Source organism: Colletotrichum aenigma, assembly GCF_013390185.1.
Source record: "Colletotrichum aenigma strain Cg56 chromosome Unknown KSG_Cg56_contig02, whole genome shotgun sequence".
Taxonomy (NCBI): domain Eukaryota; kingdom Fungi; phylum Ascomycota; class Sordariomycetes; order Glomerellales; family Glomerellaceae; genus Colletotrichum; species Colletotrichum aenigma.
In genome coordinates this window covers 1,793,901-1,820,685 of record NW_023500908.1, presented here as the reverse complement: position 1 = coordinate 1,820,685, position 26,785 = coordinate 1,793,901, and the positions used below count along the sequence as shown (strand labels likewise).

The 26,785-nt window shown below is 51.0% G+C and overlaps 11 protein-coding genes across 11 annotated transcripts; 4 read left to right on the top strand and 7 right to left on the bottom strand.

The window, feature by feature from the left end:
* Window positions 1-95: 95 nt before the first annotated feature.
* gatA-4 (Glutamyl-tRNA(Gln) amidotransferase subunit A) lies at window positions 96-2,205 on the bottom strand (the record flags this gene model as incomplete). Its single annotated transcript, XM_037317774.1, has 2 exons — window positions 96-2,114; window positions 2,182-2,205. 2 exons carry the CDS (start codon window positions 2,203-2,205, stop codon window positions 96-98), a joined length of 2,043 nt encoding a protein of 680 aa, XP_037182816.1.
* A 530-nt stretch (window positions 2,206-2,735) lies between these two features.
* On the top strand, window positions 2,736-4,391 carry CGCA056_v002515 (putative MFS-type transporter; the record flags this gene model as incomplete). The annotated part of the gene is made up of 1 exon (XM_037317773.1): window positions 2,736-4,391. The coding sequence occupies one exon, from the start codon at window positions 2,736-2,738 to the stop codon at window positions 4,389-4,391; it is 1,656 nt and encodes a 551-aa protein (XP_037182817.1).
* A 253-nt stretch (window positions 4,392-4,644) lies between these two features.
* Window positions 4,645-5,975, bottom strand: CGCA056_v002514 (uncharacterized protein; the record flags this gene model as incomplete). Its single annotated transcript, XM_037317772.1, has 2 exons — window positions 4,645-5,764; window positions 5,818-5,975. The coding sequence occupies 2 exons, from the start codon at window positions 5,973-5,975 to the stop codon at window positions 4,645-4,647; spliced, it is 1,278 nt and encodes a 425-aa protein (XP_037182818.1).
* A 2,263-nt stretch (window positions 5,976-8,238) lies between these two features.
* Window positions 8,239-11,013, bottom strand: CGCA056_v002513 (Uncharacterized protein; the record flags this gene model as incomplete). The annotated part of the gene is made up of 7 exons (XM_037317771.1): window positions 8,239-9,419; window positions 9,481-9,694; window positions 9,785-9,870; window positions 9,942-10,014; window positions 10,089-10,583; window positions 10,651-10,819; window positions 10,904-11,013. 7 exons carry the CDS (start codon window positions 11,011-11,013, stop codon window positions 8,239-8,241), a joined length of 2,328 nt encoding a protein of 775 aa, XP_037182811.1.
* Window positions 11,014-12,002: 989 nt separating this feature from the next.
* CGCA056_v002512 (putative aminotransferase) lies at window positions 12,003-13,705 on the bottom strand (the record flags this gene model as incomplete). Its single annotated transcript, XM_037317770.1, has 6 exons — window positions 12,003-12,248; window positions 12,303-12,501; window positions 12,552-12,717; window positions 12,768-12,855; window positions 12,914-13,254; window positions 13,315-13,705. 6 exons carry the CDS (start codon window positions 13,703-13,705, stop codon window positions 12,003-12,005), a joined length of 1,431 nt encoding a protein of 476 aa, XP_037182812.1.
* Window positions 13,706-16,141: 2,436 nt separating this feature from the next.
* On the top strand, window positions 16,142-16,803 carry aclA (MFS efflux transporter aclA; the record flags this gene model as incomplete). Its single annotated transcript, XM_037317769.1, has 2 exons — window positions 16,142-16,695; window positions 16,752-16,803. 2 exons carry the CDS (start codon window positions 16,142-16,144, stop codon window positions 16,801-16,803), a joined length of 606 nt encoding a protein of 201 aa, XP_037182813.1.
* Window positions 16,804-17,286: 483 nt separating this feature from the next.
* FUS6-3 (Efflux pump FUS6) lies at window positions 17,287-18,072 on the top strand (the record flags this gene model as incomplete). The annotated part of the gene is made up of 1 exon (XM_037317768.1): window positions 17,287-18,072. The coding sequence occupies one exon, from the start codon at window positions 17,287-17,289 to the stop codon at window positions 18,070-18,072; it is 786 nt and encodes a 261-aa protein (XP_037182814.1).
* Window positions 18,073-18,425: 353 nt separating this feature from the next.
* CGCA056_v002509 (uncharacterized protein) lies at window positions 18,426-19,541 on the bottom strand (the record flags this gene model as incomplete). Its single annotated transcript, XM_037317767.1, has 1 exon — window positions 18,426-19,541. The coding sequence occupies one exon, from the start codon at window positions 19,539-19,541 to the stop codon at window positions 18,426-18,428; it is 1,116 nt and encodes a 371-aa protein (XP_037183819.1).
* A 1,177-nt stretch (window positions 19,542-20,718) lies between these two features.
* On the bottom strand, window positions 20,719-22,758 carry qutD-11 (putative quinate permease; the record flags this gene model as incomplete). The annotated part of the gene is made up of 8 exons (XM_037317766.1): window positions 20,719-21,103; window positions 21,162-21,221; window positions 21,279-21,663; window positions 21,719-21,880; window positions 21,942-22,161; window positions 22,220-22,407; window positions 22,466-22,486; window positions 22,542-22,758. 8 exons carry the CDS (start codon window positions 22,756-22,758, stop codon window positions 20,719-20,721), a joined length of 1,638 nt encoding a protein of 545 aa, XP_037183818.1.
* Window positions 22,759-23,592: 834 nt separating this feature from the next.
* Window positions 23,593-24,732, top strand: CGCA056_v002507 (uncharacterized protein; the record flags this gene model as incomplete). The annotated part of the gene is made up of 1 exon (XM_037317765.1): window positions 23,593-24,732. One exon carries the CDS (start codon window positions 23,593-23,595, stop codon window positions 24,730-24,732), a length of 1,140 nt encoding a protein of 379 aa, XP_037183817.1.
* Window positions 24,733-25,405: 673 nt separating this feature from the next.
* CGCA056_v002506 (putative 4-hydroxy-2-oxoglutarate aldolase) lies at window positions 25,406-26,392 on the bottom strand (the record flags this gene model as incomplete). The annotated part of the gene is made up of 1 exon (XM_037317764.1): window positions 25,406-26,392. The coding sequence occupies one exon, from the start codon at window positions 26,390-26,392 to the stop codon at window positions 25,406-25,408; it is 987 nt and encodes a 328-aa protein (XP_037183816.1).
* Between the last annotated feature and the right edge of the window lie 393 nt (window positions 26,393-26,785).

The window sequence follows — 26,785 nt, the reverse complement described above, 5'->3', positions numbered from 1 at the left end:
TGATCACATATTTCACCTCCAAACACAGGAGACAGGAGATTGATGTGTTGAAACCTCATAATTGTTACAATTGCAGATTTGCATGGTAAAACAGCCTAGACAAACAGCATCCTCCCCGTAGATCTTCCATTCTGCCCTCGAGCAAGAAGAACCACCATCGACTTGGCTGGGCCCGGAACCCCTTTCTCCTCAAGTCGACCTTCCCATGCGCTGCGTACACTGAGTTCCACCTCCCATTCTCCCTTCGTAACATCTACCTCTTCAAGGTCGTTACCGTCAATGGAAATGCCCAACCAGTGTACAACTTCTTTCTCGACACCGCCTGAGATGCGTAGTTTCTTGCCATCCTTCGCATCGGTCACAGCGGTATGACTCACAGTCAACTCAGGCGGTGACATACCCATTTTCGTCTGTCCCTTGAGCAATTGGACAGCATCCGTTGTCAGCTCGGGCGTCCTCGGAGGCGCTTGTCGAAGTCGACCGGCTTTCTCAAAAGCATAGGCGTACCGAAACAGATTGCTGTCATCATATGCTTTGGACGCAAAGGTGAGGTTGACCGGCATGCCCGTATCAGACATCAACCCCATGGGTACGCTGACCGTCGGGATTCCCAACTGACGGATCGCGCAGTTGCCATTCGAGTAAAGCACACCGTTGCGCCATGCGTCCACCGCCGAAGCCTCGTTGACGTCCGCATCCGCCTTCCCGACATCGCCGTTGCACGGCCAGACGACCGTATCGAGACCGCGTCCATCAAGCCAGTCCTCAAAGTCAGCCTTACGCCTGGCCTCGAGGCCTTGGAGGGCCTTTGCAAGACCGGGTATGTCATAAGTACCGATGCGACCGCTGGTAACATGCGCAACAACGTCGGTATGCCGGACAAGTGGGTCATCCGACGCGTACTTGTCGGGGATCGATCCCGGTGGGCGAGGGAATATGGTCGCCGACTCTACTTGGGCAAGACTGACGGCAACGTTCTTGTCTCCGTTCTCGGCAAGGAAATCGTCCCAGGCGTAGGCCATCAGTTGACACATGTCAAATTCATTGTGGTGGGGAGGCGCAATGCCGTCGACAGGGCCGTCATGAGTGCTTTCTGACCCCTGGTTCTCAAACTTCGTCACAACGGGGAAGTCTACTTCTTCCACAGTGGCTCCAAGGTCTTCGAGAATCTTCCTGGCGTTGCGCCAAAGGTCAACGATGGATTGCCGAGTGTGAACCTTCCGTGCGGCTGGGTCTGAGTCGAGTCCGCCAATGTACATCTTTGGAACGCCAACTCTTTTTCCTTTGAGAGCCTTGTTGTCGGAGAGCTCTTGGTACGACTTGGGGCGAATGCTGTCGACATCTGGGAGCTGCACATAGGGCTGCTCTCTCCAAAAGTCGCAGGACTTCTTGTCATCTTTGGCAACAATGACGTCCAGAAGAGAGAACATATCCTCAACCGTCCGTGTATGAGGCACCACAGTGTCGCAGGTAGGAAACAACGGCCAGTTTCCTCGAATGGATATGATACCCCGTGATGGAGTGTAGGCCACCAGGCCGTTGTTCGAAGCAGGAGAGCGACCCGACGAGATCGTCTCCTCTCCCATGCCAAAGACACCGAAGCTTGCCGCTGTCGCTGTCGCGGAGCCGTTGGAAGACCCCGAGGCAAATGCAGCTGTCAGGTATTGGGCGTTGTAGGGCGACTCGGCACGACCATACACGCCGCGCTGCATGCCTCCTGCGGCCATGGGCGGCATGTTCGTCCGGCCCAAAATGACCGCGCCGGCATCTTTGAGTCTCTTGACTGTGAACGCGTCCTCACTTGCAACCAAGTTCCTGAAGGCAGGCGAGCCAGCGGCTACTGTCATGCCCTGTTCCTTGTACGAATCCTTGATGGTGCATGGGATGCCGTCCAGAGGGCCGTTGACTTGCCCCGAGGCACGTCGCTGGTCTGAGGCCTGGGCAACCTCGAAGGCATTTTCGTTGATGAGCGGGATTGCATTGAGAAGTGTGGAACGGCGGTCGTATTTCGCGATACGGAGCAAATGCTTGGCCGTCAGCTCGACACTGTTGATGCGGCCTTGAGACAAGGCTGATTCAAGGTCGGCAATCGTGGCTTCCACAATGGAAAGTGTCTTTTAACGAGGTTAGCGGCCGTTGCTTGCGGTCCCGCAATATGATGCCACGTTTCGATCAACTCACTTGAGGGGTGCTAATGGAACCCATGGCTTCTTGATGTCGGCTTTTCAGATCGACGATGCAGTGCTCAAAACGCGTACGTGCACGTTGAGACTTTGCCTGCCCGCTCAAGATGGGCTTCGGGGTGCTATTTATGCTTCACGAATGATTCAAGGCAATTAATGATTGCTACTGATGAACATCATTCTTCTTCTCTGAAATTGTTCAGCTTGAAGGGCCAAGATGGTGTAAATTATCAACTATTAATTCATAACAATCTTTCTGATGATTTAACAGCTGCAGAATGTGGTAGTGGAGGTTCAAACCTGCAATTTGGCAGCTGCTAATTGATGTTGTGATCTCAATCAGTGTTCCTTCTGGCCCCCGCCCTCCGTCCTTTGGTGAGATAAGCTAGCAACTTTAGATTTGACAAACTTCGAGCGAAGCCCATGTCTGGCTGCCAGCAAACAGGGGTTCAAGATATATCATCAAAGGGAGATCCTCTGCCTCGTCTGCCAAACAAGGCTCGTGTTTCCATCCACATTGTTTCGCCGCTCTATCTCTCATCAGTCAACACGATGCCAAATGCTATTGATTATGAGGACGTGCCAGGAACGGTTCGTCTTGTCGACGTGGCCGGGAATGCCTCTTCGGAACTACACGATGCGTCCCACAACGACATCGTCCTCGTACCGCGTCCTAGCTCTGATCCAGCCGACCCACTGAATTGGACGCATCGCCGCAAACTCCTCGCCGTCAGCATGGCATATCTCTACGTTCTCGGCACCGGCATCGCAACTTCGCTCCAGTACTCCGTCCTCGCCGACATTACGAAAGACACCGGCATCTCCACCGCGAACTTGGTTCAAGGAACTGGTGTGATGTTTTTGTTCTTCGGATGGGCTTGTTTGATATGGCAACCCATCAGTCTTACCTACGGGCGTCGTGGTGTGTACCTCATCACAATGCTCCTCACCGTACCCATGATGGAGTGGACTGCCTATTCAACGTCAGCCGGGGAATGGTTCGCGCACCGCGTCTTGATTGGCATCATTGTCTCGCCGATTGAGTCGTTGTGTGAGGTCACGGTATTTGACCTTTTCTTCGCCCACAACCGAGGGACGTACATGGGCCTCTACGTCTTCATCTTGTTCGGGTCTAACTTCCTTGCTCCGCTCGTTGCGGGATGGTTCAACGACGCATACGGTTGGCGATGGACGATGCATTTCGGAAGCATCATATGCGCGGTGTGCTTTGTGATCATGTTCTTCTTCATGGAGGAGACAATCTACTTCCGGGATCATGTCATTGACGGCCGAGAAACTGGCAGCCATGGTTTAGACAGTCACGGCTCAACGGACGTCAAACACGCTGCAAGCTCGGAGAAGGAGACGCAAGAACCAACTTCATCGTCTCAAACCTCTGCAACCCAGTCTCTTGCTCCACTTCAAGATATCAACTCGGGATGGAGCAAGTATACACTCTTCAAGGCCCTCCCTGGACGGCCCAGCAATATCGATATGCTACGCATGGCCTACCGACCTATCATCATGATCTTCCGATTCCCGACCGTTGCATGGGCTGGCTTCCTCTATGGTATCAACTTGGCTTGGTATAACGTTTTGAACGGGACCGCAAGTCCGGTTCTTACAGGCAACCCCTACAATTGGTCAGCGGCGCTGGTTGGATGTGTCTATGTGGGCCCAATCATCGGTGCAGCCGTGGCTTCGCTCTGGTCTGGGAACGCAGCGGACTGGATCGCCCTTCGGCTAGCCAGGCGCAATAATGGCATCCGCGAGCCTGAGCACCGTCTATGGGTTTTGACCTTGTCCGGTGTGACCTCCGCAGCTGGCCTCATCACCTGGGGTGTCGGCGCTTATCACAACGTCCATTGGGTTGGGTTGATATTCGGTCTCGGCATGCTAACGTTTGGCGTTGTGACCGGCGGCTCAATCGCAGTGAGCTACAACGTTGACTGCTTCAAGGAAATTGCAGGGGAGACTACGGTGTCTATCATGCTGATCAGGAACACAATCGGGTTTGGCTTCAGCTACGCCATCACGCCTTGGTGGACCACGCAAGGACTACAGAACTGCTTCATTACTGCGGCTATGGTTTCTATCGCGTGTACTTTTACGTTTGTGATCATGATTATCTACGGGAAGAGGATTCGCCGCTGGTCAATTCCCGCCTATCAGAGGTACATGGCAACGACAGTGGCTTCACATGAATGAGGCGGAAGAAGTGAAGACCGGGAATGGAGTGTCTTTGGATTTCAGTGGAGAGGAATTTGATTTGGATGGTTTGAGGTTTACAAATGTTACACTAAAGATTGGAGGAAATACCGTCTAGAATACTGCTTCCGTGTCCTTCTAATAAAGCCTGAGATAACATCAAGCGCATGCCGCCTGCAGCCATACTAGATTTCATCGCATCTGAAATGTTCCAATCCTTAATACTCCAGTTCTGACGATGCTCACGGCACACTCAAGAAGTGGCCTCTGCCAGCTCAAGAAGCCGTTCAGCAGCTTCAGCTGCAGAGGGAATGTCGTGTTCCAGGTTCTTGACCAAATCCCCCAGGAAAGTGATCAACCGTTTCGCTTCAGTGCGATACACCCCATGTTCGTATCTGGAGGCATTGCGAAGCATATGGCCCACCCCGAGAAGCTGATGCACAATCTGGATGCTTGCCACTTTGAACATGATGAGCGGGGTTTTGATTACCTCTTCTAGAAAGCTATTGGCGAGAGTCATGACCTCTTGAGCGGGTGCTTGGCAATAGAGAAGGGCCATAATGTTGACAAGCGTCTCTGTGCAAGTGATCTGGACTGACATATACTTGCAGCGGTTACTCTGGAACTCCCCATCTGCTTCAGTCAAGCCCAGGAGTATGCGAGACTTATTGGCTTTGAGCTGGGCTAGACTGTTCAGCAGGGTTGTCGGGGCAGGCTTGTCGTAAAGAACGGCCAGCACGGCCTTCCGGTTCTTGCAGCCGTGAAGGCTAAATATTGCGTATTCCAACAGCCGGAACAGGTCTGTGATGTAGTCCCACCCGGCAGTCCAGGCCTGTGTTTCCGGGTCCATCGCTGGAGTGATGCGAGGATAGAGAACTGATACTTGCGATTCCGGCATCCTCACGACGTGTCCGAGGACACATGCCGAATGGACCTCCAGTCGATAGGCACACCAAAAGAGGCGTCGGCGATCGTCAACTTCGAATGTCGTGATATCATCGGGCCAGCGACTTTCATCGTGAAAGCCATGTTGTGCAACTGAGGCGTGATAGAGGCCCAGGTACCGGTGAAGGTCGCTGTGGTTTCCGTGGCGCAGAGAGTAGACAGCCAACAGCCCGAAGGACCGCAGATAGTCCAGGTTCTGCGATTGGGGGATATGAACTGGAATATTGGACACAGCTTCCGTGAAGTAAAGTTCGCTATCGGGGATGGAGATGCCTTGAAGCAATGTGTCGTCAAAGACTGCATTCATGGCCGCCATTTGGGAACTGACGGCGCAGAGCGACATGAGCAATGCGTACGATGGCCCATCGGTGTCGCTGATGCCGTTTTCCCAGCGCACCTCAAGATCCTTTTCGGAGAGGAACGGAAAGCTGCCATGATTAGCACCCGCATAATGACCTGCAGACTGCAAGACAAAACTTACTAGCATTGATACATCGTATCGCGGTAGATTCGAATCAGTCGGCGAATGGCATAGAATGATTTGAATCCACCAACGGGTCCTTCTCCACCGTGGCCCTGCATCGCAGGAGGCTTTGCGACCGCCGGCTTTCGTCCTCTTTTTCGGATAGGCCGGCTCATTGTGCATTCGATCTCATAGTCATTACAGTTGAGACAGCTCTCTCGTGCCTGTTTTCCCTGACCAAACCTCGCCAGTCCGGGACGGCATCTGAGGCCTCTCGAGTGGCAGAAATCGCAGGCTTGCGAGGCCCGTTGTCTCTTCTGAGTGTGGGACATTATGAGCAGCACGATGGAAGATCAATATCACAATGGGGAATGATACAGTGTTTGAGAAGAAAGATGAAGATATTATCAACTGCAATGAGTGAATCATCAGTGTTTGTGAAAGTCTTTCCAAGCTATTTAGCCGCTGATAATTGCGATAGCAGCAGTCGATAAGAACTGCCGATGTGCAGAAGGCCTTATCGCATTCACCAGCGGCTAAATTGGTTGTTGAAGAGCTGATAAGAGACAACGTCTCCATCCATTGAAGAGGACCGTGCACCATAAACTTTGATTTCTATCGGAAAAAGGGTCATGGGACGCCCAGACAGCACCGCGCTACGTGCCCGGCAAAGTGAGGTTTTGTATGCTTCGTGGCATGCGGCGAAAGCTTTTAAATATTCCTATCTGTCTTCGTTTCTAGTATCGTCATCGTCATCGTTATTCTTGTTTCTCTCTTATTATTATCATCAACACGTGTCCTTGAACGAAGTAAAGACGCCAAACTGTGGATTTGTGGATGAAGGAAATACGGACAGCCACGCAGACGTCGGAAATTAGGTGGTCTCTAGATCTGAGCTTCGCTAATATCTTTCAACCTAGTTTGAATTAATAGGACGAAATATAATACGCGCTGGTACCCTTTGTGAAGGCGTTGGGTCAGAGGTGCTGGAGATATTATTGGGATCCCAAGATGGTGCCTTGATTTTCATGCTCTAAAAAGGCTCTATCCCATCTTCCATTCGATTGGCCTGCTACTTTTTCAACTAAGTGCCAAAATTGCCTGGACTGTAAAGCTCTCAAGTGGCTCGCGACATGACATGGCTGGCAATAAGATCCTGCACCGATTGGACTAGCCCATACGACAAATGGTCGCTCGCCAGTTGGCAATCGCAGTCTGGGTCAGGGGCACAAACAGGATCGTGCTTATCAAGAGTTGTTAGATCTTGGCTAAGATGTGTGCTCATCGAATGCTTACCTCCAAACAAATATCTCGGACCTTACCGCTATGGTCAAGATTATCATCATAGTTGGGAAAAGTTCTGTTTGACTGTATTGCTTGAGCAGCGAACATGCCGAATTGAGGTCGATTATCGGGGCGTCCTTGACTGTCGACATTGGAGGTCCGCCCATGTGTGCGATAGGGATTCCCAACGAGCACAACAGCGTTGATGGATTTTGTTGTCTCGTGGTCCAATTTTCCGAGGGCTTCTAGAACCACTGTTGCTCCTTGGGAGTATCCCAATGGAGCGTACTTTTAATTGGGGCAGGCCTGTAGGCCACGGCGAATGGTATCGACCGTGTTCTGCACGCCGACGGAGACGTTCTGATCGAAGCTAGCGGGATAGATGATCGACTGAGTAGTGATCTCGGTGGTATTTGCGATCATGCGTTCTATGGCAATTTGAAATGACAGAGAGACACCTTGAGGCTCACCAGACCCTCGAGCATCGAGAATCTCTTGATTATACCGTCAGCACCTATGGAAGCTTGATTTGATTTCCTCACCGACTATAAGGAGTGCAATTTTGAACTGGCTGGGCACTGCTGATATTGACGCGACGTAATGCGAGAAAGCTTGGATCACCGCAGCGACAGAAGCCCTGGGCGCGAGCTAAACTCGCAATGCTCAAGACGACAGCGGCGATAAAAGTAAATAAAGTTGCTAAACGAAGCATTTTGAAATTGTCTGGAGCAAAGAAATCAATTGTCAAAGAAGATCTTTGCGGCCAAAATCAACGCTTCTTGTACGATGTTAAATATTTCACACAGCCACATCTTTACGGTATACGGCTGGGCGTTTTCAAATCTGCGGGTTCAAATTAGGATAGCCGGCGGGATACGCGTATACAGAGATACTTGGGGCTATACGAGGAAACAGTCCGTATGCAAGTTTGCATAATTATTGAAGGGTCAGCTACTTTGTCCTTCGGTTATACGCCTTTTCCGTGACATTGCCATTCATCACAGGAAATTGAATCCCGAGAAATTATCGACTGATTGCACTGGATAGACACGTTACACAGCAAGGACACGATGGGACGGCGGACTGAAATTCAAAAAAAAATGATTAACAAATGAAAACAAACTACTGAGTCTAGCTTTCAGTTGAGACTATGATTCAAGCTCCCCCGTTGGAGAGATTCCGGCGCTCCCTCAAATCTCCGTGCTGCCATGAGATGAAATCATAATAACCGTAGCTACCCTGGTTCCTCTTCTTCGTGAGTCCCAAGACTTGCCTCTTGGATGCTACCCTTGTGGATAGCATGTCGCCGACGAAGTTGGTGACTTGCTTAGTGGCATATGCCGCACCTCTGACCGGGGCAGTGACTGCGGTGCCAACGGCCTTGGTGACGCGCCCGATGCGCGCAAAGGTGCGTCCGAAAAAGCCAGACTTGGGCTTGTTGGCGTCCTTCTCAGGCTTCGAGTTCGCGCTCTTAGCGCGTCTTCTTTGCTCCATCTCAACCTCATCCTTCGTCGTCCTAATGTAGAGACGCTCCCACATGCCGATCTGCTCCTCGTGGAGGGTCATGTTGCGCTTTGTGTTGACCCAGACCCACCTCTCTCCATCATCAACCTTCCTAACCTCGCCTCCATTAACCATCGGGTCCATTTCTTTCCAGACCCATCTCTCCCCATGCTCGTCTTTGCTCAATTCTCCTCCCGCAGGAAGTTCCTGCCAGACCCACTTTCCATGCTCATGGTTAGGCTGACGCAGGGTTTCCCAGATCCAGCCTTCTGTGCGCTCGGGCTGGTAGAGGTCCTCCTCAAATGGCATCTGCTTTGGCACCACCATGGAGTCTTCGATAGGCATACCTCCATGAATAGAGGACACATTGCCAGTTAGTGTCTTGTAGGTGAATCCGTAAGTCGGCCCAGGTCGTTTGGCCCACTCTGGTCGGTCTGTTGCCGCCCGACGGATTTCAAACCCATTCTCAATCGAGGTCAGTGCAGGACACGTCCATTCACTCTTGTCGGTCAGGTCGTTGCCCTTATACACGTAGCGAATGCGAACCGATGGATGAATGAGTTCATGAGTTTCCCCGAGCGCATCACCTTTCTGGGAAGTATAGAGGCCGGGCGTACGGCTTCCCTTTTGGGTGTTATATCCCATGAAGGAGTTCACGGGGGACTTCACTGCATCATACACCTTGTCAGGCACACTCGTGAATCCCCCGGGACTGGTGATGATAGCCATGCCCCATTGCCGAGGCTCGTTCTTGAAGCCCACCGATCGGAAGACGCGAACCATCTCCTCGGGAACGAACTCGACGCCGATAGATGAGAGCTGATCCGCCATCCCTGGAATAGTTAGTTTTCAATCTCAACAATTGGACATATCAAAACTTGGAAGATGACTTACACGCAAGCGAGACCAGAGGGTTACGGTTATCCTCAGTGCCTCCACCGACATCGCTATGAGTTCCTGGAAACCACACCTGGCGAAGATGGGTTGTCTTGTTTCCCTCAGCCTTGCCCCATAAAGTGGGTTTGAATGTGGTTCGCCACTCATCCAATGCAAGTGCATGGAATGCATAGTCAACCCTGTCGGAGATGTTGCGGCTAGCAAAGCGCAACTAACATAGTAAGTCAGCTTCTAGGAAGGTGATGTCGCGTCACTTTTGAGTCAAAATACTTTGAAGCAAAGGCCAGACTACTTGACTCACCTCTCTGGGGTCACGTCCAGGCCGGACGATATCAAGACGCCACGGCATCTTGGGATAACCGAGGCTACCAACCGTGTCCCAGACGCCTAAAATTGGCAATGTTAATAGCCGAAGAAACTGTATGGGGAAATGGCTCTGCTTTCTGGACATTACTCACCCACGGCCTTGACTCTTACGACTTCAGGGACCCACTTGCCGTCCTCTCCTTGCACACAGTGAATCATTCTGAACTGTTTCTTCGTCAGTCGTGGTTCCAAGGTAGTTGGCAACCTCTTGCTCCACACGCAGCGGAAATAGCACTTACGCCTTTGAGGTAATCACGATACTTGTTCACCATCTTGCGCACCTTGCCCTCCACTGACCTCTCTGTCTGCCTATTGTGTTCGTACCCTATCATCTTAAGACGGTCGAATCGATTCTTATTCTTCTCGTAATTGGACTTCTCGACGTCCTTAATGTCCTTTCCGTCGAAGTACCCAAACCTGTCAACCCACTCTTCTTTCTCATGGTCAGCCTCATCCTTGGCCGCCATCTGCCGATGCAAGTCATTGGTCAGATTGAAGGCCTTCAGATGCTTCTTCTCGTCGTAAGCAGCGAACTTGGTCCAGTTGGGGAAGTCTTGGTAATCGTCGAAGATGGCTCCGAAGTTGCTCAGGCCAAAGCTGTTGAGAAGCCCAATGGAACACACCATTCCAGAAACGGATCGAGCAGTGAAGGCCCCACGAGAGAATCCCACGATCACAATTTCGTCGCCCGGGCTGTAGTTCTCGCAAATGAAACGATAGCAATCCTTGATGTCCTACAGATTTATGAGTCAGTCTCTGGCACCTATGCTTAGCGGAATCTCGTTTCCCAAGATCACTTACCGTCAGGACGCCAGTGCCAAAAGCTCCGCCAATGGTCCTGGCCGCAAGAGACTCTTCTGTGCCAACTCCGCGGTGATAGTAGACGACTTGCGGCATGCCGGTGCAGCATTTTTGCGCGATCGCGGTGGAGAGCCTGCTGACATTGGTTGTGTAGCCGTTTGATCCATTCCTTCATACGTCCGGCACTGTCAGTGAGGTTGTTCTTTGTGGGAGGAGCCAAGACGGCCCTTGAAATACACCAGGGGTAGCTTACGAGTCGTTCCATGTACCATCACAGCACACGATCAATCGCTTCTTGTGGGTTCCCGACTTTGTGGGATCATGAGCGCACACGTGCTCGGTAATTGGGTAGTGACAAGACATAATGGAACGATTGCTTGGAGAGTGGACCTCGTAGAATAGAAGGCCACAAAATTGACGGAAATCAGACTGTGAAGGGGGTTTGGAAGACGCCCTTTGACTGTTTTTATACGAGCTTAGGCTTCACATGTAATTCAGCAACATCAAAAGATCAGCGACCAATCTGAAGCTTTGTCTCAGACAATCGCATAAGTTCTACCGAGCAAGATGCACTAGTTCCCCGGATGATGCGGAGGAGAGAGATTAACTACATATCCCCATATTTCGGTTGGAGAAATTTGACCACATCAGAAATTCCATGCCGTGAAAGGTGTCTTTCCAAATGCGGACACATTCGTCAGGAATTCGGAATCTGATTCAGCACTTCATCCCGAGATTGCTAGTCGCTTCATGTCGAAAATGACCGAGTCGTATTCAGACCGCCCTGATTCTGAAGAAACATTCCATCCATTTGAACACGAAGGCTTGAATTTTACTTTTTGTCCTTGTCTTGAAGCTTCGAAGACCGTTCGTAGAGTCTGATTGCTGCCTATGAGAGCAAGCTTCATCGTTGACATCACTATCGCATTCATAGTCCGTTTCCAAATGGACTTGTGCTTTAAGCGCTGGAACGAACCTACCACTTTTTGACCGAAAGCATCTACGTCACTATCCGCGCTTGACACCGGTCGCAAAAACGTTGCCTGTTTAAGTCAAAGGTGTGATTCATAAAGCCGGGGCAGCTGAACGCTTCGTGCCGTTGCGGGAATCTCCATGTCTCAGCCGTAAACCAAACGATGTCTCAAACGGATCAGATATCCCAACAAAAGGCCAAGACGGCATGCAATGATCTACAGAATCTCCTCGAATGACGATATATGAATTACTGAGAGACAACTAAGATATGTCAAAAGGGATCGACGGAAGGCTTGCGTAGTATCGGGAGCTAAAACGCTTGCAACCGTGGAATCTTTCTGTTTAATACCTCTTTCTGACTCATGTTGTTTGCTAAATCAAAGGTCTTGGAACGTGCGAAGGATGGAGTCCTTCGTCCTGGCGGCTATTTCCTCGATTTCTGCCGCCGTGCTGGTATATGCGGGAGCAAGCAGAACATGGTCCCCCAGAGTTCCATCCTTTGTACCGTTACCTGGGTAGAGGCTGATACCAAACTCATTGAGGCCGTTCATATGCACCTTATTAGCTATATCATAGGACCGCGAGAATGGCTCCTTGGTCGCTTTATCGGACACAAATTCGATCTAGATTCATCTTAGCAGTCTTCATTTCAGGGAGTGGGAGACGTCATAACCTACCCCCCAAAAGAGGCCTCTTCCTCTGATGCTGCCCACATAAGGGTGTTCGTCAAGGTGTTCATGCAGGAGTTTCTCAAGGAGAGCCCCTTGACGTCTAACGTTTTCGATCAGATTGTCCTCTCGCACGATGCGTTGCACTTCTAAAGCAGCGGCGCATCCAACAGGGTGGCCTTGATAGGTGTGTCCATGGGAGAATGCGCTGTTGAATATGTGAGTCGATGGCTCTAACGAAAACGGGGCTACCCTTACCCAGTGCCGCTTGTGAGAGCATCGGCAACTCTGTGATTCATCAACAAACCTGCGACAGGGGCATATCCACCGCCCAGGCCCTTCGCCATGGTTTGAATATCAGGCGTAACGCCTTCATGCTGCCAGGCATGCAATGTTCCGCAACGACCCATGCCAGACATAACCTCTGTATCGACGTGAGTGAAAGCAAGACCAACCAGAGAGACGGTTACTCACCGTCGAAAATCAGAAGAGCACCGTACTTATCACAGACATTCTTCATGGCCTTGAAGTACCCGGGAACCGACGGCACACAGCCAAGGGCCTTCGGCACATTAGTTAGGCTTGTAAACTTGTGCGAAGAGTATGCGATGGAAGCTTACTGCACCGACGACCGGTTCGGCGACAAAAGCGCAGACAGTCTCGGGGCCCATCTCCTGAAATTTGTGGTCCAACTCATCAGCCAGCTGTTCGACGTACTGCTCGACTGTCTGGCCCTCAGTCATGCCGCGATACGCATTACATGACGATACTCGACCAATATTAGGTAGAAGCATGTCTGTGAAGAGACTTCTACGTGCAATATGGCCGCCCATAGATAGTGAGCCAAGGGTTGTGCCATGGTATGAGTTTTCTCGGGCGATAAACTTGACTCTTTGCGGTTGGCCAATTTCAACGAAGTATTGACGCGCCATCTTCATCGCCGCATCCATTGCCTCCGACCCTATGATATAACAGTCAGAGACGCTGGAATATACTTTGATTAAAAGTGCATGCGTCTTACCGGAGCACATGATATATGCCTTTGACATGAGACCATCAGTTCCTCGAATCAGCTCATCTGCCAACTCTTCCCCAATGGGGTGCCCAAAGAACATCGAGTTGCAGTAGGCAAACTTGTCCAGTTGCGCAATCATCGCTTTCTTAACGCGCTCATTGTTAGATCCAATGCAAGCCACCGCAGCCCCGCAGGTCGTGTCCAGAATGGTCTGGCCATTGGAGAAGGTTAGGTACTTTCCGTTCGCTGAGACTACTTGTGGCGGCGCGGCTTTCAAGCTGCGATGGAGAACAGCACTCTTGTTTGAGGGCGTCATCTTCGCGATCGCTGGCTGGAGCTCTGCATCGGTTGCTGCTGTCGCATTGACCGCAGCCCCCGCAGATGAAGTGGTCGACATCCTTGCCACTTGAGCTCGATAGAGTCTCCTGGCCAAGGGCGATGCTTTGCCTCGCAATGACATCGTGAATATGCTTCCGGAGTTCTTGTGATGTGAGATTGAGAATGTTCTGAATGGTCAAGACGTCACGTTCGTGATGTTGCTGGAAGAGTGTAGGATCTGAGGCCGCAAAGGTCTGAAATCTAGAGTCCGAGGCCCTTATCACGGTCAAACCTACAACGATGCCAGCCGCTTCTTATCGGGTTAATTTACCTCTCAGCGGTTCTCATTGCTACTTGCTGATCACTGACCTCCGATTCGATAAGCACGTCGGTGGCTTATCTGCATGGCGTATCTGGCGTGTCCCACTGCGGAGTTGATGGGCGGGGTCGTCAGTCTTCTTCCACGTGGGCGAGCATCCGTTCTTCGGCGTGGCAGCGCATCAGAACTTTGCTGCTGATATTCCAAATTACTTAAGGTCTCTTTTCTTCTTCATATGAATACTTCAATCGTGAGGTTTGTCTCGTTCAAATGTCGTGTAATTTTTGCAAGCGCAATTGGGCCCCCAAAAGGATATCTACTGTATTTTACGTTAGTTAGAGCAACTAACTTCATTTTCTATGTGTTTGCTATTGTCATCCCCGCCATGGCTAGCATTGCTGTTATCATCTGCTATCATAGTCTCCAGTTTCTGTTACTATTATATAATCATCATTTTTAGGAAGAGTTTTACTAGTCGGACAGTGTCCCCTACGATTCGTGATTATAGAAAGAGCGATAGAAGTAGTAATAAGGATAATGATAACGACGACGATGACGAGGATAATAATAATAATATGTAATAATAACGAAGAAAACGAGAACAGGAAATATAGTCGCTTTAGAGATAGGCTGCGGATTACTCACGTGTGTGTGGATACTGCTCGGATAGCCAAATAGCACTGCCCGACTAGTAAAACTCGCTAGGAAAATGGAGTTGAAACGTACTCTCGCGAACTAGAACAGAACACCAACTACTTTGCGTGAATTATGGAAATGCTGAAAGTATCTTGAAAATCACCAGTATCCCTTCACAAATCCTTTGCTTTCTCCACGTTTCTCACGCTCGCACTGACTGGTTGATTGTTGGCTGCAACATTCTCAGCTAGCTGCGACGCGGGACGGAACGACTAAATGCGGCCTGATATGCCATCCCGGAAGTAGATGGGTAATGTTGGGTGAAGGACTGGAGAACAGCGACCATAATCAATGAGTTCGAGAGAAGGAACCCAGGCGTTGGGCAGGCTGCACCCCAGAGTATCGACGTTCTTCTGAGGCATCATCCCGGACCCAGCGCAAAGGATCCAGATCCCAACGGTGCATGTAGTTGGTGCCAACGACGGACACGCCCAACAGGGGCTAATTCTAGCACCTCTTTGCGACTCGCGTGTCTTCCAGACCATCGTGTACGAGGGTCGTCATGAATGTCTTAGAAAAGATGAGACGCTTCAACGGGTCGCTGATTGCATGCAAACGGCAGTCGCCCGGAGCATTTACCTCCAGTTGGCAGTGATTCGTTTCACTTGGGAATTGGTCGAAACCGAAGCGGGTAATTCATGCTTTTATTATCTCTTCTAGCCGTCGTGAGGTTAATCTCTTTTGCGCTACCAATAAACTTCCACAAATTCATGTCCGCATATATTTCTTGAGGCGTGTGAACCCCACACTACCAGTTCTCTTACATATTAGTTCTTAATTCGCAAATCACTAGGTTCTGTTCATTTGAGGTAAAAACCAACAATGAGATTAGTACACCAGGCATGTTTTCTCTAATAGACCAGCACTGCTTTCTATGATCTGAGCGATGCTGCTGTGCCCTTCAACAGCAGCCTTTGCCCTTCACTAGGCTTGGAAGTGCTGCCACTTCTCCCTAGTTTGACGTGCCTGTTTCGTGGGGTAATGCATGGCGACAAATAGGATCAATAGGAAGCAGGGGACTTGTTTTCGTAATTCGCGAAGAACTGGGTGTGCGTAACCGGAATGGGCTCATGTTGAATAACTTTTGATTGCTTGCTTGCGGCACAGTCAGGAGATCTTCCCGTTGGCCTCACTACGAAAACACGTCGACGCGAAGCTGGGGCTGTAATCCTACCCCCAAGGCCAGAAGAGCCACGTCGATCCTTTCTTAGTCTGCTGTCATTGATGCAGTGTTGGTGCAGGATTTCGGCTCGCCAACTTCTAGGCGATACGAAAGGTTTTATCCGAAAATGTTCAGCCAGCAGCCCTATCACACAATGTGGCTCGCATCTCTCATCGATAAGTACAGGGCCACATCACCCCTTTCTCCCTTGTACGCTTTTATCATTACTCTGCTATTCCCGAGTGAACTACGTTGGGGCCCTCAGCCCAAAGCGCGTTCAAAATTCCATCATTAGCCTGGACTTACAATCAAAATCAAGAACACGCCCGAACCTCCAAATGGCACAATTCACAGACCCGAGGACTTCACTTGTCACACCGCATGAACCTCTAGGGAACCTTACGGCTCCTCAAACCTCAACTGATCAGCAAGTCATCGAGAACGGTCATGCTGACCCAGCAACACCTTGGAAGACTCAAGGCTGGCGCTTTTGGGCCGTCTTTCCGGGACTCTGTCTGGCTATGCTGCTGACAGGCTTGGATGCATCCATCCTCGCCACGTCGTTACCAACCATTGTCTCTGACCTCCACGGCGGCGCACTCTATATCTGGACCATGAACGGATACTTCCTCACTACTGCCGTTGTCCAACCATTGATGGGGCAAGCTGCCGAAATCTTTGACAGGAGAATTCCCATGCTCGTGGCTTTATCATTGTTCACTCTCGGGAGTGGACTTTGCGGCGGATCGACTTCTTTACCTATGCTTATTGCCGCGCGCCCCATTCAGGGCTTAGGGGGAGGAGGCCTGTTTGTCATGACGGACACCATCATCGCCGACCTTACCCCTTTGCGCGATCGCATGAAATATGTGTCCATGGTCATGATATTCTTGTATTCATGTTCCCGTCTTCTTGTCTATGTTAGGACTATTACTGATTTGTTCATAGCACCCTAGGCTCCTTTCTGGGTCCCATCATCGTCGGTGCTACGAAATATTGAATACAGCAATCAATAAAGCACCCAATCGAGGTACTCCTCGTGAATTTTGGGCTCATTTACCGCAAAATCTGCATTTTTGTGACAACTGGCGTATGTCGGGTGGTTTCGCGTTGGCAGGGTGATTTTCGGGGCTGGTGGGGTTTACCGTTTTTAATGTACCCTGACTATATCGTCGACAACACGACTTGGCGTTGGGTCTTCTATATAAACTTGCCCGTTTGCGCGGCCGCCCTCCCCCTTGTCTTCCTCTTCTTACGCGTCAATCACAAACGAGAGGGCACAATTGCCCAACGACTTGGACGGGTGGACTACTCTGGCAACTTCATTCTCGTATGCGCCGTCGTCTCAATTCTCATCCCGTTGACATGGGGAGGCACTACCTACAGCTGGAAATCATGGCATATCTTGTTGCCACTTCTGGTTGGGTTTTCTGGGCTTGCATTATTTGGTGTACACCAGTGAAAGTTCGCCCGTGAGCCTACCATGCCTCTTCGGGTCTACAGCAACATGTCTTGTGCTTTGGGCTACGGCATCACATTCTTGCACGGCATCGTCCTCAGCTGGCTCAGTTTTTTTCTTCCAGTATACTTTCAAATTCTCCTCGAGTCCACCCCTCTGCAGTCTGGGGTCAAACTCCTCGCCGTTGTCATCCCTCTTGCCCCGGCTGGAATGGCCGGCGGCATCGCTATAGCTGTAACCGGACATTACAAGATGGTCATAGTTGCCGGCTTTGTCCTCTTGTCGATAGCGGTCGGCTGCATGACCACACTGGATGCCAACTCCTCCACCGCCGTTTGGATTGTATTCCAAGTTCTCGCCGGATTGGGCGGCGGCCTCTCCCTGACCACTACCCTGCCGGCTGTCCAGGCGCCGGTGCCCGAATCAGATGTGGCCATCGCCACCGCCGCATGGGCTTTCGCGCGGTCTTTTGGAGCTATATGGGGTGCCGCCATCCCTTCAGCCGTCTTCAATTCCCGTTTCGACGAGCTTCTCCATCTCATCCCTGAGGCGTCGGTACGTGATCTACTCGCCCACGATGGCACATACGAGCATGCCATCTGTGTTTTCATTAAGCAGTTTGACTCTCAGCCAGTGCTCAAGGAAGAGATCATCCATGTGTATACTGAGGCACTCAAGAGAGTTTGGACTGTGTTGATTCCGTTTGCTGTTGTCCCCATTGGTCTGGCTCTCTTCATGAAGGAGGTTGAGTTGAGACAGGAGCTCAAAACTGACTTCGGACTTAAAGAAACACCGCAAGCCCAAGGTTGAATTATGTCTTTCGTAGGAAAAGCTTGTACTTGATTAACTGCCTGAGGCCCCTTCCAGATTTGGCGACCAAAGCTTACACTCTCTGTACTAAACCCCAACCTCTTCCTCTCTAGAATAATACCAGAAAGACTCATGCTTTGTCTAGCGTGAGCACGCAGTGGCAACAATCAAAGCAATCTTTAAATCGTACCTTAGGTATCGGTTCATAATACGCTGGTAACCGCTTTAGCCAGGAATTGGGTCATTGATTAAATAACCGACTTCGACCACGTCCCCGGCAGACATGTCAACCAAGCCAAGGTGAAGTACATGCAATGGGTGTTGTGACTAATCGGCTGTTGCGTGACAATAGTCTACGTCAAAAGCAGAGGCTCTTCAGATGCGTCCACGATCTGCGTCCAATCGACCCGAATTCCGTCTTCAGATTTGCGTTTCTGCCAGAGATCTTCGAGCATGTCCAGAGACAACGCGATGTTCTGGAATCGTCGCTTCTTCAAAGTCATCTGCAGTCGACTGCGGACTGCCTCAATGTGATCCTCCTCAGTTGCCTCGCCGCCCGCAAGGAACAGCGGAAAGAGGATGGCCGATTCGGCATGGCTGCCGACTGGGATGTCGGAGACGTGCCTTAGAATATTTGAGATCTGTGTGCGAAGTTTTGTTGGCAGAATATCCCAGCCACTGACCGCCTTTAGCCAATCGTCTTCTGCAGATGAGGCTTCGTCTTCCATACGAGTGCGCACGAGGCGGTAAAGAAAGATCAAAACCGCGCTTCGAAAGGCGTTGGCCAGCGCTACTAACTCTGGCGCAGCATCAGGGCGGCAGCGCCAGTCTTGCAGCTCTTGTTCAACCTCGGCGCAGGTGCTGTGAAACTGAATCATCCTTCTCGCTGTCTCTTCAGCAGGTAAGTCCAGGTCCAATTTGGTTTCTTCATCGAGAAAACAGAGAGTTGAGACGTAGCGCAAAAGCTCTGTTGCCACGCCCAGGTACGTATCAACGACGTCGGTGATGCCGTCCAGGTAGCTGCAGTCCAGAAGAGGACGCCTCCGGAGTGTGACACTACCAACAATATCGTGATACGCGAAGTTGCGAAGGATCCACTGGCCCTCTGAACTCTTTTTGAAAACATCTGGTCCATGCAGTGTGATTCCTGAGCTGGTGTTCACACTGGCAGACTCGATGATGTGCTTTGCTCCATTGAGGTGGGTGTACCATCCGCGGTTGCTCCCCGCGCAAACCTCGCCAATCACGAAGGCTAAGCAAGTTGCTGCTTTGGTCTCATACCAAGTAATGTCATTCTGTGGTGTGCTCAGAGCCGTGGCGAGATTGGTCATGGCCGTTGAGTGAGCCTCAATTGCCGAAAGCTTGTACGATTGGTCACTCAAAGCTAGGTGCCCTGAGGCAAATGAGACAAGTGCGTCGTACAGGACAGACGACTCCATAGCCATGGGCAAGAACGCTGTAGCAGTCATGATTGTCAGGCCCTGTGTGCTGCGATGTATGATTAACTTGTGACTCACCTGATAGAAACGAGTTGAACTGCTCATTGACTGTCAGGTAATGACTGAGAATTTCGATATAATATCGCATGACCTGCCTCTTTTGTGGTGGGTCGCATGGCTCGATAATTGATACTGGCGGACAGAGTGGGAAACATCGCGAGCGCTGTGGTGAGTTGTCATCGGTGTCTGGGACCCCACGGGACGGTTTGGTTGACTGCTGTTTGCGATCAACCCAGCTAGTAGGCACGACATCGCGAGTCGTGCTTCGAACGCACTTCAGATTCAAACGCGCACATGCGCCACAGACTGGAAACGTGTTTTCGGTACACTTTTTGCGCCTACGTCCTCCGAGATTGTGAGAAACACGCACTGATGAAGGAGATGCCGAAAAGATGAGGGTGCTCGGTGAACTCACCGATATCGGCAGGTCAAACAGCCAGTCTTGTCGTGCTTAGACCCTTTCCTCCGGCGCGGATCAGTTTGAGAAACAGAGGCCATATTCGTCTTCGCTTAATTGAGCAAAAGGAAGGTTACAGCGAGTGGTGAAAGAAGATATGCGGCGGCGTGTTGGGCGTAACAGGCGTGACGTAGGGATCTTTGGTGTTGAGAGGGAAAAAGAGGACCCCGATGGAAACCCAAGCACAGTGAGTGGATTAGAGACAGGAATAAGCGGAACTTTTCAGTCAGACTTTATTGGGACACTTTCCTAATTAAGTTTAGTAATTTGTTATCGGTCAATGTGTTCTTCCCCGCGTTGGCGTTGACAAGGACCGTCATCGGCACTGACTCCGCACGCCTTTCTTGTCATTTTAACTGCTCTTATCTAATTCGCTCGTTCAATTGACGCGATTTAGTGGGGAAGGCGTATCTTATCTCGCAGTATCTTGCATCTCCAGCCAGATTGCGCGTTCAAAGTGGGCACGCATGCATTGAGAAGACCATCTCGATGCTCGAACCGACTCAATTTAATTAGAAATACGGAGAAACGCAAAGTCAACTCAAGACGCCAGTTGAACTCAGGCCATTGGGTATTTTGTGACTCAAAAGACATCGACAACCGCTGATGCTAAGGTATCTTCATCTTTGACAAACTTGGACTCTTCCAACCCTCAGCACCCCCACCATTGAGGCAATCGCGACAACCAGCTCACACGCGTCTGCTGTTGTCTTCGACCATGGCAACATGCGAAACATCCTTCTTCTCCTCTTGCATCTTCTCATGGAGCCTCTCTTGCACGTCGTGGCGAACCTTCTCCTCCTCAGTGGGATAGGCGCGCTTGAACATGCTCCAGAGAGAATGCTGGAACAAATCATCCATGGACTCAATACTGCGGCCCTTCATCTCCGGCAAGCAGAAGAACACAAACACCGCACCGATGTAGGTCATAACAGCAAAGAAAAGGAAGGTGCCGTAACCCATTGTCCGCAGCATGTGGGGCGTAGCAGAGGTAATGCCGTAGTTTACGATCCAGTTCGTGAAGAGACAGCAAGACATGCAGAACGATCGGATACGAGCAGGGAAGATTTCAGCACTAGGCACAGTGTTAGAAAGATTGTCATGTCTTGAACACCTTGCGCAGGGACACTTACGCAGTCAAATAGGGCGCGACGGAGTGTCCAAATGACCAGCCGAAAGCATAAAGGTAGATCCTTTGATGTTTGTTAGCCCATACTCGGGTATCATCGAGGGGAAAAAGGCATGCTTACATGATAATACCGACAATTCCGCCAGGGGTTGTGCCACTTCCTGCCTTCACATCAGAAAAGCGGATGAAAAGCCCAATGTAGAGCATAGCCGTGGCCTGGATGGTGGCACCGATGATGAGGGGAAGACGTCGGCCTACGCGATCAACAATGACGGTGACGTAGACGATAGTAGTGGCCAACTTGACAACTCCATATACACCAGTGGTGAGCAGAGAACTGGAGCCCTTGGGGACGCCAATCATGGCGAAGATCTGAGGAGCGAAATAGTTGAGCGAGTCGGTACCGGTCAGTTTGTGGAAGAGGAACAGCATAATGGCGAGGAAGAGCCGGCGACGGTTGCTAGCGTTCGTTCCGATATCCTTCATGACAACGAGATAGTTGGTTCCTAGGCTAGTGAGCAAATTGAAGGCATTGACTCCTCGTGGCACCTTGGCACTTACCCTTGGCGGTCACTTGCTCTGCTTCGACCTGAGCAGTGATCTCCATGTACTCTTGTCTAACATAGGGGTGCTCTGCAGGCAGGCCTCGAAGCTTGCAGAGATTCTTCAGGCCCCTCTCATCTTTGCCTTTTGCGATAAGTGCTCGGGGTGTTTCGACAACGACTGCGCGTTGAGAGGTTAGCTAATGTCGCAACTCGAAGTCATCGGTTGGATTAATACTTACACCAGATCAAGACGAAGAGGAAGAATCCGGGAATGAGCTGAATACCGAGGGCCAATTGCCAAGCCTTATTGTTATTGGGGTCTTGATTAGGCCAAAGGCTGACGGCATAGTTGACCCAGAATGCAATTGCAAGAGCGAGGATAATCATCAAGTTGTAGGAAGTGGTAAGAGAGCCTCGAATCGACTTGGGAGAGTTTTCTGCCAGGTATTGAGGGGCCAACTGGAATAAAGAGTCAGCCCACCACCAGGAGTCAATCTCAGTCTCCAGTGATTCTCACCATCGAAGTTGCACCGATGGCTACACCAGCCAACAAGCGGCCAGCATAGAGGACGTCTAGGTTGGGCACCTCTTGCATCGAGCAACCAATCAAGAAAAGGCCGGCCATCGAAGTCACAGCCTTCTTACGACCGAGGTAGTCGGAGAGAGGAGCTGCCAGCAGGGCTCCTGCAGTACCTCCAGCAGCAACTGTCTGATGTTAGGCTTGCATTATCACACGTCGCATTTGTAAATCCTGTATACTTACGCATCGCTGCGATATTGCCCTCTGCTCTCAGTGTTAGATACTGTAAGCCATCAAAAGATTTACTCTTGCAGCTTACCTCGCTTGTCGGCTTCCTCTGTACTGATGGTATCAAAACCGAACGCCTTCCGGAAGGAAGGAAACGTCATGATACCACCAATGTTACCCTGGTCGAAGCCATAGGAGCAACCGGCAAAGGCAATCGTGATGCCCAAAAGGAGTAGTTTCGAGTTGAAAATCTCCCGAGGGTCTTTTTTCCACTCGGGAGAGGCGAATAGTGAGCCTCCGCCGCCCATGTTTGCAATCGATTCTATTAAATCTTTGGGAGGTTGTTGTCGGAGAGGTTAGACGTTGCTTGCGACGGAAAGTCTATCGAACGGTTTCCGGTGTCGTAGAATGAGTTAAAGACAGACTTCGACTGTATCATATATCCGTACTGCCTGAGTCAATGGTTTGCAACTGCAACGCAACTACCACCCCACGGGGAGAGGGGGCCCCCAGGAGACCAAGAGCCGAACTACCCCGCGTAATCCACAGCGTTTCCTCGAGCCACAACTGCATGGGGAACCATGGGGATCAGCCAATGCAACAGAGTCGGCGAGAAGACCGGTGTCACCAGAACGATCGTCCAGTTGAAAGGCCGCGAATTGCGATGGTTTGATGATCTGGCCAAGTGACCTGCCAACAGTCCCACCGTCCCCAGATTCGATATCAGGGGGTTACCGCAACCCCAGGTTTCTTGGGGGCTAGGCAGAATTAGGAAACTCGGCGACTTGTCCTAGACTTCAACTTTCGCCCGTGTGCATACGGCAGCTAAAAGTCGTGGCGCTCCCGGGACTTGAAATAGCGGGGCCGGAGTTTCGGCCGGTGGGATCCTGAGTCGCGAGGATTGATGGAAGCGGGGAACGCCTGACGCGGGGCAGGACAGTCACAACAACTTGGCGAACAACATCTTGGGGAAATACATAGAAGCGACCGCGTTCGGCCAGGGTGCACTGTTGTTGCCGCTGATACAGCAAAGAGATCAACAGCAAACGGCATCTATTCCAAGCCAACATTGAAGCCGTATCAACCAAGCCTTGGCCCACGTTCCTGCAGGCTGGTTTCTATCTGGCGCTCTGCCTTCAAACATGTCGTCTTCAACCTTGCATACGGCCGCTATCCCTGCGGCAACGGTCCAGGTGCACGCCTCCAACCTTCTCCAACTACCCGACAAGGCTTTGCTATGCACCTGGTTCGGCGGCTCTCAGGAGGGTCTGCCGGACATTAGCATCTGGCTGTCTCGCCAGGAGCCCGGCTCCGACACCTGGTCGAGCCCACAGAAGATATCCTCAGACACCAATCGTAGTTGCCAGAACCCCGTTCTCTTCAGAGCACCAAAGACAGGCGCCATCTGGTTGTTCCACACCTCGCAGGATGCAGGTAACCAAGATGGCTGCTACATCATGTCTCGAACATCGAGCGATAATGGCGTTACATGGTCTGAGGCACGACGACCCCTCAAAGGTGTCACTGGTGCATTTGTTCGCCAACCACTAGTAGTCCTGCCTGATGGGACTTGGGTTCTGCCTGTATTCCACTGTCGGTCAACACCGGGACAAAGATGGATCGGCAACAACGATAATGCAGCCGTTTTCTACTCTCGAGATGACGGGGAGACATGGACTGAAAGTGTTGTCCCTGACAGCGTTGGCGCTGTACACATGAACCCCATTATCCCGAGCAAGCAAGGCTCAGACTATGTCGCCTTTTACCGCAGCCGTTGGGCAGACAACGTCTATCGATCTACCTCGTCCGATGGTCTCAACTGGACGGCCCCAAAGCCAACTCCTCTGCCAAACCCCAACAGTGGAATCTGCGCCGCTCGTCTGCCATCAGGAAACCTAGCCATTGTGTTCAACCGTTCTGCTGCAGAAGAAGGGATGGCAAAGAGAGAAGGCTTGTACGACGACATCACCCCTGAAGACGACAAGCGCCCCAATCAAGCGGCGGTCAACGGGAAGACAGCGATCTGGGGAACTCCTCGCAAGACCTTGACTGTTGGAATCTCAAGTGATGAGGGTCTGACGTGGAAGGAGAGTGTTCTTGAGGAAGGCGACGGCTTTTGCATGACTAACAACTCCATAGAGAAGACTAATCGGGAGCTCAGCTACCCCAGCATCTTTGTGGATGCAGAGGAGTCTGTGGTTCATGTGGCCTTCACGTTCCATCGCCAGCATATCAAGTATGTTAGGATTAAAGACGTAGAGAAATGGGTCCAGGAAGCATAGATCAATCAAGTTTAATACCCCTTGAGACGCAATTCTTTAGAAATTGAACATCGTTCAGAGCAGACTTTCCAGTCATCTTTACTTGTAGCCAGACGGTGTCATACGTTTATTTCAGCCTATGTTAAAAGCGGAAAGACCTACACGCCTAGAAAAGCTAGATGTTTCTGCAGAACCTTCCTATACCGTTGTCCGTCTGCCTCTCCTACGCCACCATGACTTCTTTTCCTGTGGGCCCGTTGTGTATTCTACATCATCTTTGCCGTCGTCTTCGGTATTTCTCCAGTCCTGTCGTTGTCTACTATATCTAAATAAAGCATGCAGTTTGTTCCGGTGTAAGAATTCTTTTGTGAAATTTTGTATGACTAAAGGGAACATGAGGACCTTTTTTTCCTCCACCCCAACCCAGGCTAGTCTTCTTGACCACCACATCGTGACTTAGATGAGGGCAATCATGGCGATCAGCTCTTGGAGCCATTCGCTATGCTTCTTGTCGAGAGGTTACGCTCCCTCCAGATGTTTCCCCGTCAGAGTCATACGGCAGTCAACAAGGTGCGCCTCCAGGCGGCAAACTGCGAAGAAAAAAGTTAGAAGAGAAGAAAGTTTGTTCCGGTGTACATAATATCTTGAACGTTTCATATCAACTGAATGATTATTTCGGTGTCTATATCTGCGCTTATTTGCTCCATGACCTTTGCTTCTCGGTCGTTTCCAGAACGCCTAATGTCTCCAAAGCCCACGTCTTTGTAGCATCGCTAAGAGGCAAATACGGCCTCCTCATCTCCCACGAAGACTCGTCATCAATACCAATATCGCGTCCAAGGAAGTGCCAAGCACCATATTTGGTCAAGGCAATGCCCTTCTTGCAAGCCCATTCTGCGTTTGCAACATCAGACTGTAGCTTTTGGACCTCCTCAATCTTTCCGGCCGCCCACAGGTCATACACAGCAGACGTCGAGCCTGGGAAGATGTTACCCATGCCAGTAACACAACCACTGCCTCCAGATTGCAAAGTTGGAAGGAGGTAATCACTGCTACCACCAAAGACACCAAATTGCTCATGGGCAAACTTGCTCGTCAACCTCACAACCTTGCCGACATTTCCGCATGTCAGCTTGACTGCCACAATATTAGGGTGCGACGCGAGAGCGGTCAGTTGGTCCGAGTCGAGATCCACACCCGACGTTACACCAGGGAAGTTGTAGATGACGATCGGGATGGGAGAGTTGTCAGCGACGTCGCGGTAGTATCCGAGAATCGCGTCGCTGGAGAGTGCCTTTGCCCAGTAACTCGGCGGCAGCAGCAGACCGAAGTTAGCGCCGGCGCTCGCGGCATCCCTGGCGTTCAAGATGGACTCGCGTGTTGACTGCGCTGAAATGCCGGCAACGATGGGGTAGTCTGGCTTTCCAAGGTCTTTTACTGCACGAGCGGCAGTCTCGACGATGGCTTTGCGCTCATCGGCTGTGAGAAGAACGAGCTCGCCGTTGGTGCCGAGGTAGACGAGGCCATGCATGCCTGCGCGCACCAGAGCCTGGCACTGCTTGTACATGGCATCATGGTCGACAGGCTGCAGAGGGTCGCCGGCTTTGTAGATCGTGACGACAGGGGTATAAACGCCCCGGGGAAGGGGCTTTGATTTGGAGGCGATGTTACTTGAAGGCATGATGGAAGTGTGGAATTACTAAGACAATACAGGTAGAGGCTTGATCTTGGCTGAGAACGACACTCCGCGGTGTCAAAAATCGTCTCGTTTAAAGGCGAATTTTGGAATTGGTTTGCAGGTTGAGCCTGGAAAACAACCCCTCATAATAGTGAGACTCCAACTGCGATGCTGCGGTGACAGATGCGGAGAAGCACTCGGCCAAGCAAAACGACGGACTGTTGCCGGATTGTCGACCGATTTCGCAATCAGGTTGGCAGTCAAACTACGAACTCAGGACATCTTTCGGCCAGTGACATTGTGCCTAATTGCTGATACGTAAGAAACAGAACATTTCGTTACGTGGGAAGGAATCACGCACATCCGGGGCTGGTCCGGGACACTTGTGTAACGGCC